The sequence below is a fragment of the Strigops habroptila genome, chromosome 9, assembly GCF_004027225.2.
Source record: "Strigops habroptila isolate Jane chromosome 9, bStrHab1.2.pri, whole genome shotgun sequence".
Classification (NCBI taxonomy): Eukaryota; Metazoa; Chordata; class Aves; order Psittaciformes; family Psittacidae; genus Strigops; species Strigops habroptila.
The window spans coordinates 22,465,110-22,479,547 of NC_044285.2; the positions used below are offsets into that span (position 1 = coordinate 22,465,110).

General features: G+C 67.0%; 1 protein-coding gene across 6 annotated transcripts; it reads left to right on the top strand.

Moving 5' to 3' along the window:
* Nucleotides 1-1,943: 1,943 nt before the first annotated feature.
* SHROOM4 (shroom family member 4) lies at nucleotides 1,944-14,237 on the top strand. 6 transcript variants are annotated; one of them, XM_030498572.1, is made up of 10 exons: nucleotides 1,944-2,174; nucleotides 5,522-5,673; nucleotides 6,819-6,950; nucleotides 7,524-9,459; nucleotides 9,912-9,973; nucleotides 10,370-10,963; nucleotides 11,223-11,645; nucleotides 11,721-11,904; nucleotides 12,277-12,549; nucleotides 12,626-14,237. In XM_030498572.1, the coding sequence occupies exons 1-10, from the start codon at nucleotides 2,049-2,051 to the stop codon at nucleotides 12,893-12,895; spliced, it is 4,152 nt and encodes a 1,383-aa protein (XP_030354432.1). In that variant the 5' UTR covers nucleotides 1,944-2,048; the 3' UTR covers nucleotides 12,896-14,237. The 6 variants fall into 6 exon arrangements, with proteins under 6 accessions (XP_030354432.1, XP_030354430.1, XP_030354431.1 ...); XM_030498570.2 differs by having other exon boundaries at nucleotides 1,959-2,174; nucleotides 7,482-9,459; XM_030498571.2 differs by having other exon boundaries at nucleotides 1,959-2,174; nucleotides 7,482-9,459; nucleotides 10,403-10,963.
* The last annotated feature ends 201 nt before the right edge of the window (nucleotides 14,238-14,438 follow it).

The window sequence follows — 14,438 nt, forward strand, 5'->3', positions numbered from 1 at the left end:
TGTGAGGACACGTGAGAAGCCAGGGCGCAGTGCCTGCAGAGCCTCACGCTTGGCCAGGCAGCACTGGTTACTCATTTGGGAAAAGGCATGGGGGCAGCGGAGCCTGATGGAGGATGGGAAAATCCAGGCATGGCAGGAGGTGGCCATGAGTGAAGTGCATGGCACGGGGGAGTGGCAAGGCTAAGGGGGAGGCACGGGCAATGCAGGAGAGTCAGGCCAGGGGTGGACATGTCCAGACTGTGCGAGGTGGGCCGTGCATCGCTGCTGGCTGGGCTCCAGCACTACAAACAGCCTGGGGACCGCCGTGTCCCAGTGCCCTGGGACCCTATGGCACAAGGACAGGGCACATGCACTGGGCTGCCTGCAGCTGGGCTGGCCAGGGTGCAGGCAGGGTTCAAGGCCAGTGGTGGTGGACTAAGGCTGCCAAGAAAAACTCGAGGGACCGTTCCTGTGCTGGAGCCAGGCAGCCTGGGAGGAGCTTGCCAGCCTGGCACCGCAAGCCCACCTTCCCGGGCGCCCACTCAGCCCACAGGCAGCCGGGGCTGCGGGCACTGCTGGCAGCACAGAGGCTTTCTGGGCCAGCTGCACTGTCTGGGAAGGAGATGAGTAAGAGCTGGGGCCCCAGGCGGGAAGGGGAGGAGCGGGACTCCTGGGCTCCCCGGGGAATCGGTGCTGATTCACTCCCACCGCCCCAGCTGCCGCCTAGCGCCTCCTTCCCCTGCCTCAGTTTCCCCTCCTGGACCTGGGCCTGGTGGCAGAAAGGTGGATGTGAAGCGTGGCCACACTGTCATGCACAGCCCCTGGATCCTGGCAGGCCAGACAGGAGCTGGCAGCATGAGCTTGCCTGCAGGCAGCAGGTCTCTGGGCACCAATGAGGGTGCCTGTGCTGCAGTGAGCCGCCGGGTGCTGCATCACCCCACCACCATCCAAGCAGGCACCCCTCACACCTAAACTGTTGGCCACACTGTGCCACCATGCTTGGCTGAGCTGTGCCAAGGCAAGCCATGCCGTGCCCGACCGAGCTGTGCCGAGCTGGCCCTGATGGCGCTGGTCCCTGGTGGCACCATATTGTGCTGTGCCAGAATGGCTCGTGCTGTGCGGAACCTAAGCCAGGCCAGACCATGCTGTGGCGAGCTGAACTGTGCCAGCCCTGCTTGTCCGTGTCAACCCAAGCTGAACTGCACTGAGTGAAACCTGGGCAGGCCAAGTAGAGCCAAAGCAGGTCAGGCCACCGGCTGTGCCATGCTCTACCAAACTGAACCATGCTGGCCTGTGTCATGCCATGCTGAGCTGAGCCATGACAGAATGTGCCAACCAAGCTGAGCTGCACTGAACCATGCCAGGCTGAGCCATGCTGGACCAGCCAACCCATGCTGTCCCTCTTGCCATCCCATGCCAAGCTGAGCCAAATTGTGCCAGGCTGAGCTGTGCTGTGCCATGTTGCACTGCATTGAACTGCGCCATGCTTGGCTGAGCTGGACTGAGTCAAACCCTGCTGGCTAGGCTGTGCCAAGCTGAGACAAGCAGCTCAATAGAAGTTCCCGGGCAGAGCTGTTCTGTGCCAAGCCAAGCTGAGCAGCACTGTGCTGTGCCATGCCATTGTGTGCTGAAGCCATGCCATGAACTGAGCTGAGCTGAGCCGAGCCGAGGCCAGCCAAATAGAGCTGTACCTAGCGGTGCTGTGCTGTGCCATTGTGTGCTGAAGCCATGCCATGAACTGAGCTGAGCTGAGCCGAGACGAGGCCAGCCAAATAGAGCTGTACCTAGCGGTGCTGCGCCGTGCCATTGTGTGCTGAAGCCATGCCATGAATTGAGCTGAGCTGAGCCGAGCCGAGGCCAGCCAAATAGAGCTGTACCTAGCGGTGCCGTGCCGTGCTTCGCCGAGCCGTGCCGTCCCCCCGCGCCCCATTGGCGGCAGCGGGGCAGCCCCGGTGCCGGGCCGGCCCCGCCCCGCCGCTCGGCTCCGCGCCGCTCAGCCCGGGCGGGCCGGGGTGTTATTTCCTCCGCCGTGCGGGGCCGTGCGGGGCCGGGATGGGGCAGTAGCGGCCATGGAGCGGGCCGAGAGCCGGCCCGGCGCCCCCCAGTACGTGCATGTGCAGCTGCAGGGGGGCGCGCCCTGGGGCTTCACGCTGCGCGGCGGGCTGGAGCACGGCGAGCCCCTCATCGTGTCCAAGGTACGCGGGGGCTCCGCGTCATTCCCCCGCCAGCGGCCTCCGACCCGTGGCGGGGCGCGGGGGGCGAGGAGGGAGACGACACCCGGTGCGCGGCGGCGCTGGGCGCGCGGGGAGCCCCGGCCCCCCCCCGATCACCCGCACCCACGTCCCACCCGCAAACCGCGGGAGAGAGCGGGAGCGGGGCCGCGGGGGTTGAGGGGGCGGAGGGACAGCCCAGGCCCGGCGGCAGGAAGAAATTCCTCCGGCACATCCGTTGGGCTGGCGGCGGCCCCCGCGGCCCCCCCGCCCCGGTCCCGTCCCGCAGGGTTCAGCCGGGGCGGGGCAGCCCCCTCTTCGTCCCCCCTTCGAAGGGATCTGTCCGGGAATCGGCGAAACGCTTGGGCAGGGCCGTGCGCAGGACTGGGGTTGCTGGCGTCGGGGTGCGTCGCCGAGCGGGAGGCACAGGGCCCGGCCGTCCGCGTCCCTTCTGCAGTCGGGAGCGGGAAGAGCGAGGGTGGGGCCCCACGGCCGCGACGTCCTGCCCCGCAGGGGGTCATTGACTTCCGTGGCCCGGCTGGGCCATCGCACTCCAGGGAAACCTGCTGGTAGCCAGGCAGTACCCTGTACCCCGTGGAGCCCGGCCGAGCCCCTGTCACCAGGTGATTTGGCTGACCGCCCGCCGGTGCCACTGTCCAGCCGGGGCCAGGTTGCTGGCGGGCAGGGCTGTGCCGCGGCCCTGGGGCTGCCTGCCTATCCTGAGCCGGGCTGGCTGCCCCCTGGGGCTCTCCACACCCTGTGCCGGGACGCGGGCAGCGTGGTCTGGCTGGGGAAGCTGGAAAAGTGGCTCCGGTCCCTGCCCTGCGCCCGGGGTGGCACTGCCGGGGGGCGGGAGTCGGGGCCCTGCCGGGGCCCGGCCGGGGGGGGCTGCTGCCGCCCCCCGACTGGCTGCTGGGTCTCGGGGCAGTGGGTCCCGGTGGGTCCCCTGGCTGCTGGAGGAGGGGATGGGACGAGGATGCTTCCCACCTCCGCCGAGACCGTGGGGTGCCGCCCCCCGCGCTCCCCTGGCCGGACTGCCGCGCCGCGTGTGCTCTGCAGACAAAGGGGGCTTGTTTCAGCGCTCTGTGCATTCAGGGGAGGATCCCCCGGGGGACCCGCTCTGCCGCCGCGGCCCGTGCGGGGAGGGGGCAGCCCCCGCCGGCGGCGTGGGGAGCCGGGGCCTCGCGCCGGAAGGGGGAAGGGGCTCCCGGTCCTCACTGAGACAGTTTGGCCTCTGAGCCCGTGTCAGGCAGGATCCCTTCCTGTGGCAGATTCCCACGGCACGTCTGGTGTGGGCTCCAGGCCCTCCGTGGGGCTCTGAGCACCCCCGTCCCATCCCAGCACAGGCTCCCGCAGCCAGGCACATTAGGGGAAAGGATGGAGGTCTGTGGTGGGGGGCAGGATGGGTGCAGTTCAAGCACTGCCGTGGCTGTGACTCCTTTTAAGACAATTCACTCCAGGGGCAGGCAAATATTCCTGTGAGCCAGCTGGTGCCCACCATTAGGGCCCAGAGTGAACACGGGGTGGGTGGTGTCAGGGAAGTGCCCAGGGCTGGCCCAGCCAGGCAGGGCAGCCGGCGGCACAGTTTGGCTGCCAGCGCTGAGTTCACTGGTGGTGAAGGCAGAACAAGGGTCTGTTTGTGTCAGATTAAGCTCCTGGTGAGCGATGCCAGGGCTGAGCTGTGTCTGTCCTGGCGCATGTGGTGACCCAGACACGGGTGCAGCCGTGACAGTGTCCTGGGGTGCGCCCACTGGGGGTGCGCCCGGTCCCACCCTTCACTACTGACTCAGCCCGGTGGCTGTGGCAGGAGGGACGGGGTGGGCATGTGACGGGACAGGGGACGGGGACTGGGATGAAGGTGCAGCCTGCCCTGCCTGGCTGCTCTGCTGGTTGGTGAGCAGCAGCGTGGCAGGAGTTAAACCCAGGTGCTCCAACAAGTTCATGGTGGGACCGGGAGCCCTTGCAGGCATCTGGGGCCTGTGCTAGGAAGGCAGCCCCAAGGCTGACTTCTGGGTGGGAGAGCAGCCTGCACAGCAGGCACATCGGGCTCTGCCCCGCCTGGGCATGGCATTTCAGTCCCCAGGTCCCTGAAAACATGGGAGAACTGTGGGGCGCTGGGCACAGCCTTGCCAGGCAGAGCCATGGGGCAGTGCCAGGATGAGCATGAGAACGGGCTGCCTCTGCCTGGCGCCCCTGGTGCTGTGTTGCCCACGGACAGTGGGATGCCCCCTGAGCTCTGCCCTGCACAAGGGCTGAGAAGGGGTGCCTGAGGGCACATGCATAGTGAGGGCCTGCTGGGGAGTCCCCTGGCATCTGGGCCTGGCTGATGCCCAGGCTGGGCTGCAGAGATGGTGCTGCAGGCACTGCGGGCAGAGCTTGTTTCTCTGCTGTTCCGGGGATGGCAGGGCAGGGTGAGGAGCCCACGGGCAGGGTGGGCACAGGAGCCCCGGCACGTGGCCAGGCCGGCTCTGCTCGTCACGCTGCAGGTGGCTGTAGCATCTGTCCAGGTCAGGCTCCACATCCACGCTAGGCCCCTGGGGGGCACAGGGCACCCCAGGTCCTGGGCCATGCGCCTGCATGCCCTCTGCCACTGCCACCATGCAGCCCAGCAGCCAGGCTTGCTTGCCAGCCTTCTGGTGTGAGGGGCTGGGCATGGCAATCCCTGGCCATCGGGAGTGGCAGGATGGGCAGCAATCAGTGCCAGCACTGGGTGCTCTGCCTGCCCTGGCTGGGCACTGCTCATCCCAGGGCTGCCCACGCTGCACCTACCTGCTGGGGCAGAGGATGGGCTGGGGCTCCTCCGTGCTGGCAGCACCATGGCTCTGTGTCTTCCAAGCCATGGCAATATGGGATACTAGGCTCATTTTGGCTGTGGGTGCTGGGATAGGGTAGGTGCATGTGAGAGCTGGGCACAGTTTTGTGCTTCCCCTGTTGCTGGCTCCTTTGGGTGCACGCAGTGTGCTGGCATCCTTTGGGCATCGAAATAATTGCGGGTGCCTGGGCAGGGCTGACACAGAACTGGGAGCAGCGGCAGGGGGCTGGCATCCACATCGGACAAAGGGCCCTTGTGCTGCCCGTGCCTGCGGGGGAATCTGCTGGGACGGGACATTTTTCTTCTCCCCCTTCTCCAATGCCCTTTCCTTGCTCAGAAATTCATGTGACTGAGGCAGGCGGGGAGGCCAGTGCCGCAGATCCCTCTGCAGTGCCTGGGGCACAGGCACCCTGTCTCTGAAGCCTCTTTCTTGCCTGGCACCCAGCAGCAGCAACAGCAGCATGCTCCCCAGCCTGTTTTGGGGGTTCTACCCTGCCTGACACCCCTCTTTGTTGCCCAGGTAGAGGAGGGGGGCAAGGCTGCGCTGTCCCACCGGCTGCAGCCGGGTGACGAACTGGTGAACATCAGCGGGACGCCACTTTACGGGTCTCGCCAGGAGGCCTTGATCCTCATCAAGGGCTCCTACCGCACCCTGAAGATGATCGTCCGCAGGTTGGCGGCACTGCGGGTGGGGGGGATGGGAGGGCACCAAGGCTGGGGGGGGCATCGCCTGCCTGTGGGACTGGTGGGAGCCCAGCGGTGTGTTGTGCTGAGCTGGGGTGTGGGGCAGCCCCACCGTGGCTGCCAACCCCCCGTGGTGGGTGGGGGTTCCCCAGACCCGTGCGTTGCCCGCAGAGCTGGGGCAATGCAGTGGGCTTGCCAGCCACTGGCTGGGCGGTATCCTCAAGCGTAGCCGCTCCTCTCCCTTCCTGCCTGCTGCCTGCCTGCTGCCTGCCTGGGAAAGGAAGGAGAGGCAGGGCCAAGGCCCTGTAGCCCCCCCCCGTTCCCCACTGCAACCCACATCCACTCCCTGGCTGCATCCCGACCGGGCTCCAGCTCCAGCAGTACCCAGGGGCTGGGGCAGTGCAGGGCACTGCCCACGGGGCTGTACCGGGGGCTCAGCATCATCCATGGTGAGTCTGGGGGCTCTAGGGAGGAGGGACCCCTGTGCTGACCCCACAGCTTGTCCCTGCCACCCTCTGTGCATCCAGCAGATGCCGGAGCAGCACCAGGCACTTGGGAGGGTACAGGAGATGGTATCTGCCTGCACATCTGGGTGGTGGCACGGGACATCGCTGCCTGCATGTGCTGGGGGACTGGAGACCCCCATGGCTGCCTGGCACGGGGAGTGGGAGGGGCCTGGCACAGGATCCCTCCCCGGGGACGGAATGTGGCTGGTGCTTGCTGCGGATGCTGTGGGACAGAGGAATGAGGGGGAAGGTCAGGCTAGCAGTGGGGACTCAGATGTGGCCTCAGGGTCCCTTGGCATGCCCACAGAGCCAGTCCTGTCCTGTCGGGGACCCTTGCCCTGCAAGGACATTGCCTGTGGGCTGCAATGGGGCCACGTCCTCAGTGCCCCATTGGTGCTGGCAGCGGGGATGCTGCAGGCAGGGGAGCCCCGGCAGCCGGGGGTAACCATGGGATCCCCCTGCCCAGTGCTGGGTGCTGGCAGGGCTGGACCCTCCTCACCGCCATCCCCCCTCGGGCGGGCGCTGGCCTGGGGGGGACAGGAAGCCCCGTAGGAAGTGACTTCAGCCCCGGTTCCTCGGCCCGGCTTCCTCCCCATTCTTGTCCTCTCCTGCTGTTGCTCTTGGCAGGAGGAGCGTGCCCATCCTCCGGCCCCACTCCTGGCACGTGGCCAAGCTCGCCGAGAGCCGCCCCGATGCCCCTGCCATGCACTGCCCTGCAGACACCTTCAGCCTCTCCTGGCCCTCGGGGTGTGATGTCAGGTAAGACCCCGAAGCCACCCATGGGGTTCCCACGCAAGGGGAGGGAGTGGACGGGGCACTGCTTGGGCTGGGGTGGCGGGGGGTGTGGGATGTGAGCTCACTTGCTTGCCCCATGCCACTGTCGGGCATCCATCCTCTGCGTCCTGCCACCGCGCTGCCCTTTCCCTGCCTGTTTACTCCTTGGCTCCCAGCAGGAAGGGGCGGTGGCTCTGCCGGAGCCGGCCAGGAGCTAAGTGCCAGTGCCCCCCACCCCTGCAGAGCGGACAGCTCCCTAGTGGCTGGAGCCATGCACAGCCTGTGTCCCCATGCCCACTTCCCCTGCCAGCGCCAGGGCAGCCCTGGTGCTGCCCCCAGCCTGGAGTGGAGGGCAGGTTGAGGCTGTGCTGGCCTGTGCCCCCCCACCCCGGGGGAGGGGTGTATGTGGTAGTGGGGTGTTGGCTCCCTGGGATCTTGTGCCCATCAGAGGGGCTAGTGGGGTGCTGGGAGGGGGGCAGCAGGCACCCCTAACGCCGGCATGGGGCCGGGTGGCAGTGAGCTGTCCCTGCAGTGGAACCCACTGTCCCGGCACTGCAGCACTGACCGGAGCAGCTCCATCGGGAGCATGGAGAGCCTGGACCAGCCTGGCCAGGCCTACTATGAAGGGGACCCCTCACCCGTTGACCAGGGCATGTACCACAGCAAGAGGGACTCGGCCTACAGCTCCTTTTCCGCCAGCTCCATCGCCTCGGACTGTGCCCTCTCGCTCCGCCCTGAGGAGGCCGCCTCTGTTGACTCCAGCCTCCAAGCCCCCTCCAAGCCCCCCGACGGGCGCTACCTGACCACAGGGGCTGAGCCGCCCAGCAGCCGGCACCCAGAGGCCTGGCGGGCGCCTGTGCCCCCCCAACCCCCTGTGAGGAGGGACAGCCTGCGGGCAGCCCCAGCTGGTGGAGGGGACCGGTGTCGGACCGTGGTGTCAGCAGATATGCTGCATGCCAAGGGCCGGTGGATCTCTGACACCTTCCTCTGCCAGCGGGATGGGGAGGCAGAGGCAGCAGGCAGTAGGACACCGGTGCCATACCCCATGAAGGACCGTCTCTCTGCCGACCAGTATTACATGCTGAGCTCCCACCTGGACCGGTGCGCAACCGAGCTGCTTGTGGGGGAGAGTGTGGAGCCTAGCAATCGGCTGTACCCGGATGGCAGTGCGCACCGAGTGCCAGATGCTGCGGCAGCAGGTGACAACCCTCTGCTGTCCCCACTCAAGGGCCACATGCTGCACCGGCACAGTGCTCCTGAGCAGCTCTTGGCCTCCCAGCTCCGCTCCCTTCAGATGGGCACCGGCAGCGGGCGAGCCTCGCTGGCGCCCGACGGGCACCGCTGGACTCTCTCCCCGCTGCAGCCCGAGGGCAGCCGGCCAGGGGCTACCCAGGACCCCCAGCTCTGCCCAGAGTCGTGCTGCCGCCTCCCGCCGTGCCGCTGCTGCCCGGAGCTGCAGCGAGCCTGCGGGCAGGACGGGCCGGGGGCCAGCCCTGCGCGCAGCACGGAGGGGCCGGGGGAAGAGGAGAGCCGGGGGGGGGGCCGGCGGGCCGGGGTTCCTCTTCACCGCTCCTCTCAGATGCGCCGCCGCAGCGACCGCTTCGCCACCAGCCTGCGCAACGAGATCCAGCGGCGCAAGGCCCAGCTGCAGAAGAGCCGCGGTCCCGGCGCCCCCCCGCCCGGCGAGGAGCCTGTGGAGGAGGCGGAGGAGCCCCCCGAGGGCAGCGTGCCGGCGGAGGGACCCCGCGCCCCGCCGGAGCGACTCAGCCCCGCGCCGAGCGAGGGCGGCAGGAGCCCGGACCGCTCGGGGGACCGGAGCATCCCCACCCCTGACCCGCCGCCGGTCTCCAAAGAGTCCCCGTCTCCCGAGCGGCTGGTGCCGACAGGCCGGGGCCACTGGCGCTGGTCCCCCGAGCGCAAGTTGCCGCTACGGCACTCGCCAAGCCTCGGCGAGCTGGAGGGCTACGGGCAGGGCCCGGCAGCCCCCGGCTCCCCACCACGGGGCGGGGATGAGGCCATCCTCCTGCCCTTCGCTGACCGCCGCCGGTTCTTCGAGGAAAGCAGCCGGCCGGCGCCGCCCCGGCACGGCAAATCTGCGGCGGGTGAGCCCGGTGCCTTCCAGCCCTCCGGCCCCGACCGCCGAGACCCTCGCCGTCTCTCCGTGGACCAGCCCTACAGCCCTCCCTCGCCCGGCCACCCTGGCTCTGCCGGCCCCTACGCTGAGTGCTGCCGGGAGAAGCCTCCCTGCTACAAGCCGTTGGGGAGGCCGGAGCTGGAGTACGTGCGGGGCTTCTCCTACCCCTACGGGGTCCCGATGCGTCCTGAGCCCTGCCGCTACTGCGGGGGGGACCCGTGCCCCCCGCCGCTGCCCCGTGGCCACACCTGCCGCTGCCACCTCCAGCCGTGGGCACGCTGCCCCGACTGCTGCTGCCCGGCGCCGCGCCCCGGGCGGGAGGAGAGCGACGCCTGGCCCCCCCGGAGAGCCTTTGCCCCGGTGAGTGAGACCCTGGGGCTGCGCCAGGAGCGCGCTGGCACCACCCTGCACCCCTGCAGCGTGACTCTGGGTTGGGATGGGCCAGGTGGTGCTGCAGAGGGGGATGCTGACCCCGCTTTCAAGCTCCCTCTACTCCCGCGTGCTGGAGAGAGACTCTTTATCAGGAACTGTAGTGATAGGACAAGGGGTGATGGGTTCAAACTGAAACAGGGGAAGTTCAGATTAGATATAACGAAGAAGTTCTTGACTGTGAGCATGATGAGGCACTGGCACTGGTTACCTAAAGAGGTGGTGAATGCTCCACCCCTGGCAGTGTTCATGGCCAGGTCAGACAGGACCTTGAGTGATGCGGTCTAGGGTGAGGCGTCCTTGCCTGTGCAGGGGTTGGAACTAGATGATCTTAAGGTCTTTTCTGACCCAAACTGCTCCATGATTCTACTTCCCCCACGCAGGAATTTCCTCTGGATGAGTGGGAACCACCAGCAATAACCAGGAAAGCCAGCCAGTCCAACAGGTGAGCACACGCTGGGTGCTGGGGTGATGGGATGTGCATGCCACTTGGTGAGGATCTCCGCCAGTGAGGTGTGGGAACCACTGTGGTTTTGGTCAGTGATGTACAAGGTGCTTCCCTTAACACCCCGGCCATAGTCGTGCTGTGCCCTGCAGAGCGGGGACATGTGCTACCTTGGGCATGCAGGGCCAAGGGCTGTGAGGAGGTGCCTGAGGCAGGGGAAGGGTCCATCCTACCCATGCTCAGGGGTCTGGAGGCATCTCTGGGGGGCTATGCCCAGCATGGGGGCACGGGAGAGCGTGGGCTTCCCCTGCCGGCTGGTGACTGGTAACCGAGGGAGGGCATGAGCTTTGGGGGGGGTGACTGACTTGGGAGATCGGTGTCCCCTTCTCTCCCCAGTGAGCTCACCCACTACCAACTGGGCTTCCCAAGGCTCGGCCCCTTCCACCCCTGCTTCAAGAGCAGCACTGAGCCAGAGTGGCTGCCCTGCTACCGAGCCACGTCTACTCATGATCTCTCATGGGATGGTGACCGCCTGGCCCGCTCTCCCGAGAGCCCTCCAGACCCCCTGCACCGCCCGCTGCGAGGCAGAGCCTTCTCTGAGAGCCACCTCAACCTGGAGCCTGCCAGCCCCCGGGGCCGCAACCAGAGGGGCCTGCTCCATGCTAAGCTGGACCCTGCTAGCATTCCCAAAAAGAAGGGTCCTCCGCCTCCCCGCCCACCGCCCCCCAACTGGGAGAAGTACAGGCAGCGCCGGACATTCCAGTGCCTGCGGGATGGTTCCGGGCACAGCTCTGCCTTCACCGCTGCCCCAGTGCTGCCCTGCAGCATCACTGAGGCTGCACGCGAGCGCTCGCAGAGCCTCACCGGGGAGCAGGGGGGCCGATCCTGGGGGCTTGCTGCCCGCCCCCCTGCCCCGCCAGGTACCTGGACCCAGTCTGAGCCTCCCAGATCACTCCACAAGATGCCTGGGCCCGATGCTGAGATTTGCAGGCAAGTGCCACCATGGTGCGGGAGTGGGAGCAGGGCTGCGGGCTCAGCCTGGGCACAGGGACGCTTCTGGGGCCATTTTGCCTTTTGAACCCTGTGTCGAACCATCCTAATCCACCCCTTGGGTCAGGCTGTGGGATTTTCTTGGGGCGGGGGATGTTCCTGAGCTCTTTCCCTGGGGTGGGAACAGTCCTGTGTGTCCCCTTGGCCCACGGGCAGGCAGGGGAGCTGATGTGGGTGCCCCCGGGCGGGGTGTTGGCAGGGCGGCAGAGGTCAGGGAGGAGCGGCTGAAGGCAAAGCACCCCTGGGAGGTGGAGGAGCAGCCCAAAAGGCTCAGCCGGAATCAGGAGCGGGGCTGGGTCAGCCCCCGGAGGGTGGGTGAGTGTTCCCTGCCCCTGCATGATGGCTCCAGCCCTACCACCCTGGAGGCTCCCAAACCCACCCCTGGAGTGACAGAGGGGGCGAGCTGCCAGGGGAACCAGCCCCAGCCCCGCCGCGTGGACTCGGAGGAGCTGCTGTGGGATGTGGCAGGCAGAGACCACTCTCTGGGTAGCATCCTGGCCCCCTCAGCCCCTCCTGGCACAACCACCAAGGTGGTGGGTGAGCTACCGGTGACGGGGCAGCGGCAGACCTGGCGGGAGCGTTTCCAGCAGGACTGGCATGTGGAGACCCTGGCGCAGGACAGGTAGGGACAGCGTGGCACTGTGCTGAGGATGGACTGCACCCTGCTGTCCCCAGTGCTGAGCCCCTGTCCCCACAGGCAGGGCTTTGAGCCCATCTCACCACCCCCTGCAAGCGCTGCCAGCTCCGCCTCCTACCCGGTGTATTATGGCTCAGGAGCAGGCAAAGCCGAGCTACTCGGCAAGGTGAAGGAGCTGCCGGACATGGTGGAGGGGAGCTCCGAGGAGGAGGAGGAGGTGGACCATGAGCTGGTGGAAAAGAAGGTAAAGCGGGCACTGCTGGGGACCATGGCCTCAGGGTTCCCTACTGCCGTTGCCAGGTACTTGCAGGGACTGGGGCATCATTGGTTGCTTGAGCGAGCCAGGGGTATTGCCAGATGCTCGTGGGTATTGGGGCCATTGCTGGGTGCTCACAGGGGCTGGGATGTTGACAGATGCCTGCGAAGACCAGTGGCGTTGCTGGGTGCTTGCGGGGCCTGGGAGTGTCACTGGATGCTCATGGGAACCAGGGGCATCACCAGATTCTTGTGGTCTGTGGGGCTGAGTGTGGATGGCAGCCCTGCACCCATGTGCCAATCCCCCAGCCCCAACGTGGGTGGCCCCCGCCACCCCTGACTCCTTCCTTCCCTCTGGCAGCTGCAGCTGATAGAGAGCCTGAGCCGCAAGCTGGCGGTGCTGCGGGAGGCGCAGCGGGGACTGCAGGAGGACATCAGCGCCAACGGGGCACTGGGCGAGGATGTGGCTGCGCGCCTGCAGGCCCTCTGCACCCCAGGGGAGTTCGACAAGTACCGCCTCTTTGTGGGCGACCTGGACAAGGTGGTCAACCTCCTGCTGTCCATCTCAGGGCGCCTGGCCCGGGTGGAGAGTGCCCTGGGCAGCCTGGGGCCGCATGCCCCTGCTGAGGACAAGGTGGGCACAGGGCAGGGGGGGGCTTGTGGGCCACTGGGCCACGGGACCCCACCAATGGTGCCAATCTTGCCCACAGGTGGCCTTGCGGGAGAAGCAGCAGCTGCTGGTGGCACAGCTGGAGGATGCCAAGGAGCTGAAGGAGCACGTGGGGCGGCGGGAGGAGGCAGTGGGTGCCATGGTGGCGCGGTACCTGCCCGCCGAGCACCTCCAGGACTACCAGCACTTCGTCAAGATGAAGTCAGCCCTCATTGCTGAGCAGCGGGAGCTGGAGGAGAAGATCAAGCTGGGTCAGGAGCAGCTCCGGTGCCTGCGTGAGAGCCTCGGCCAGGGCCCCAAGGGCTGCTAGCCGCCAGCCCAGCCTCCTCCCCCGGGCACTGGCCCCAGCTTGCTGCCAAAGCGGATCTGGCCCCTCGGGGGCTGTCCCTGCATCTGTCCGTCTGCTAGCCCCTGCCTTTTATTTATTTTTCCAGTTTACGAAGCAGGGGAGCTGGTGCCAGCCCAGGCGCTCGCAGGGGAGTGTGTGTGTGTGTGCCTCTGAGCTGCTCTGGGCTCTGTGGCCACCCAGCACCCTGTGGCCCAGCAGGACCAAATGGACAGATCCTGGCCCCCCACGGGGGGCTCCCTCTGCCTTGTCTGGGACATCAGTGCCTGTCCCATGGCTGGTGCTGCACCGTGTGCCTTAAACATCCTCCCAAGGTGCCCCTGGGCATATGCATGCAGTGCCTGGAAGGGTTAAACTGTCCTTATTCTCCCTCCATTATGTCTGTTTGTCCGGCTCTGTCCATCTGTCCGGTGGGAGCTGGAGGAATTTTGGCCCCCCCGGCATCCTCCTTCCTCTCCATTGTGTCCAAAACAATAGCCCTGGCCAGCAGGTCCTTAACCCGCTCCCCGCTGGCCTGAGGCACTGTGGGTGGCCAAGGCGGGTGCTAGTGGGTGCAGTGCACCCCTGACCTCGGGGACACTGCAGCGGGTGCCCTTGGAATGGTGCTGTGCCAGGGGCTGCAGGTATCCGCTGCCACCAGTGCTGTGGGTGCAGTGGCTACCTGGCCTCACCCAGCCCTTGCTTCCAGCCTCTGCTCTGCACCAGCAGGGATTAATAGAGGAAAAAACACACTGACGATGAAGGGGGGACCTGTCCCCCTGCTCTGTGCTGCAGCAACCCCAAGGAGCGCTTGGACCTCGCCCTGGGTCACCCCTGCCCTGCTACTGCCTGTCTATCCCCATGGGATGGTCAGGTGCCTTGATCCTGATTTTGCACAGGGGTTTCATGCGACCAACAGCAGCTTGGGGCGGGGGAGGAGAGAGGTGGGGAAAGAAGCGTTTAGGAGACGCAGGGTGGCCCACAGCCCCTTTCGGCGTGGCCGCAACTGGGCAGCCCAGCCCCAGGGTGCAGGCAGTGCCCGTGCTTGCCTGCTCTGCGCTGCAGCAGTCCTCCATGTCCCCCCCGCCCATCGAAAACTGCTCCCCGCACTTACTCGAGTGCGGTTCCCATCGCAGCGCCCCCCTCCCCGTGCCTGCCCTGGGACACTGCTAGGACCAAAGAGAGCACCCGCTGGGCACTGGGACTGTGCTGCTCTCGGGGGGAACAGGGACCCTCCCCAGGTCACCGCGCCGGGGCGGTGCCGGTGTCGGTGCCTTGCCGCGTTCCGTCGTGCCTCAGAGTAAAGGAGCAGCCGTAACTGCACAACTGCCGTGTGTCCCGCGTGGTTTGTCGCTTTGTCCCCGGTCAGTGGCACCAGAGCTCGCGGGTGCCACCGTGCAGGGTCACTCGAGCCCCATCGAGCACTTGGGACCCAGATGTCCCCGTGGCACCGCAGGTGTCTGGGCAGGCGGGTCCTTTGCGCCCGGTGGGTGCTACCAGGGTGTCAGGGTAGGGCGCAGTGCTGGAG

Excerpts from the sequence above, each read along its gene's own strand:
- SHROOM4 (XM_030498570.2), top strand. The coding sequence starts at position 2,049 with ATGGAGCGGGCCGAGAGCCGGCCCGGCGCCCCCCAGTACGTGCATGTG. Across the intron at positions 9,974-10,369 it reads AAAGCCAGCCAGTCCAACAG|TGAGCTCACCCACTACCAAC; the intron begins GTGAGCACACGC and ends TTCTCTCCCCAG. Across the intron at positions 10,964-11,222 it reads CCCGATGCTGAGATTTGCAG|GGCGGCAGAGGTCAGGGAGG; the intron begins GCAAGTGCCACC and ends GGGTGTTGGCAG.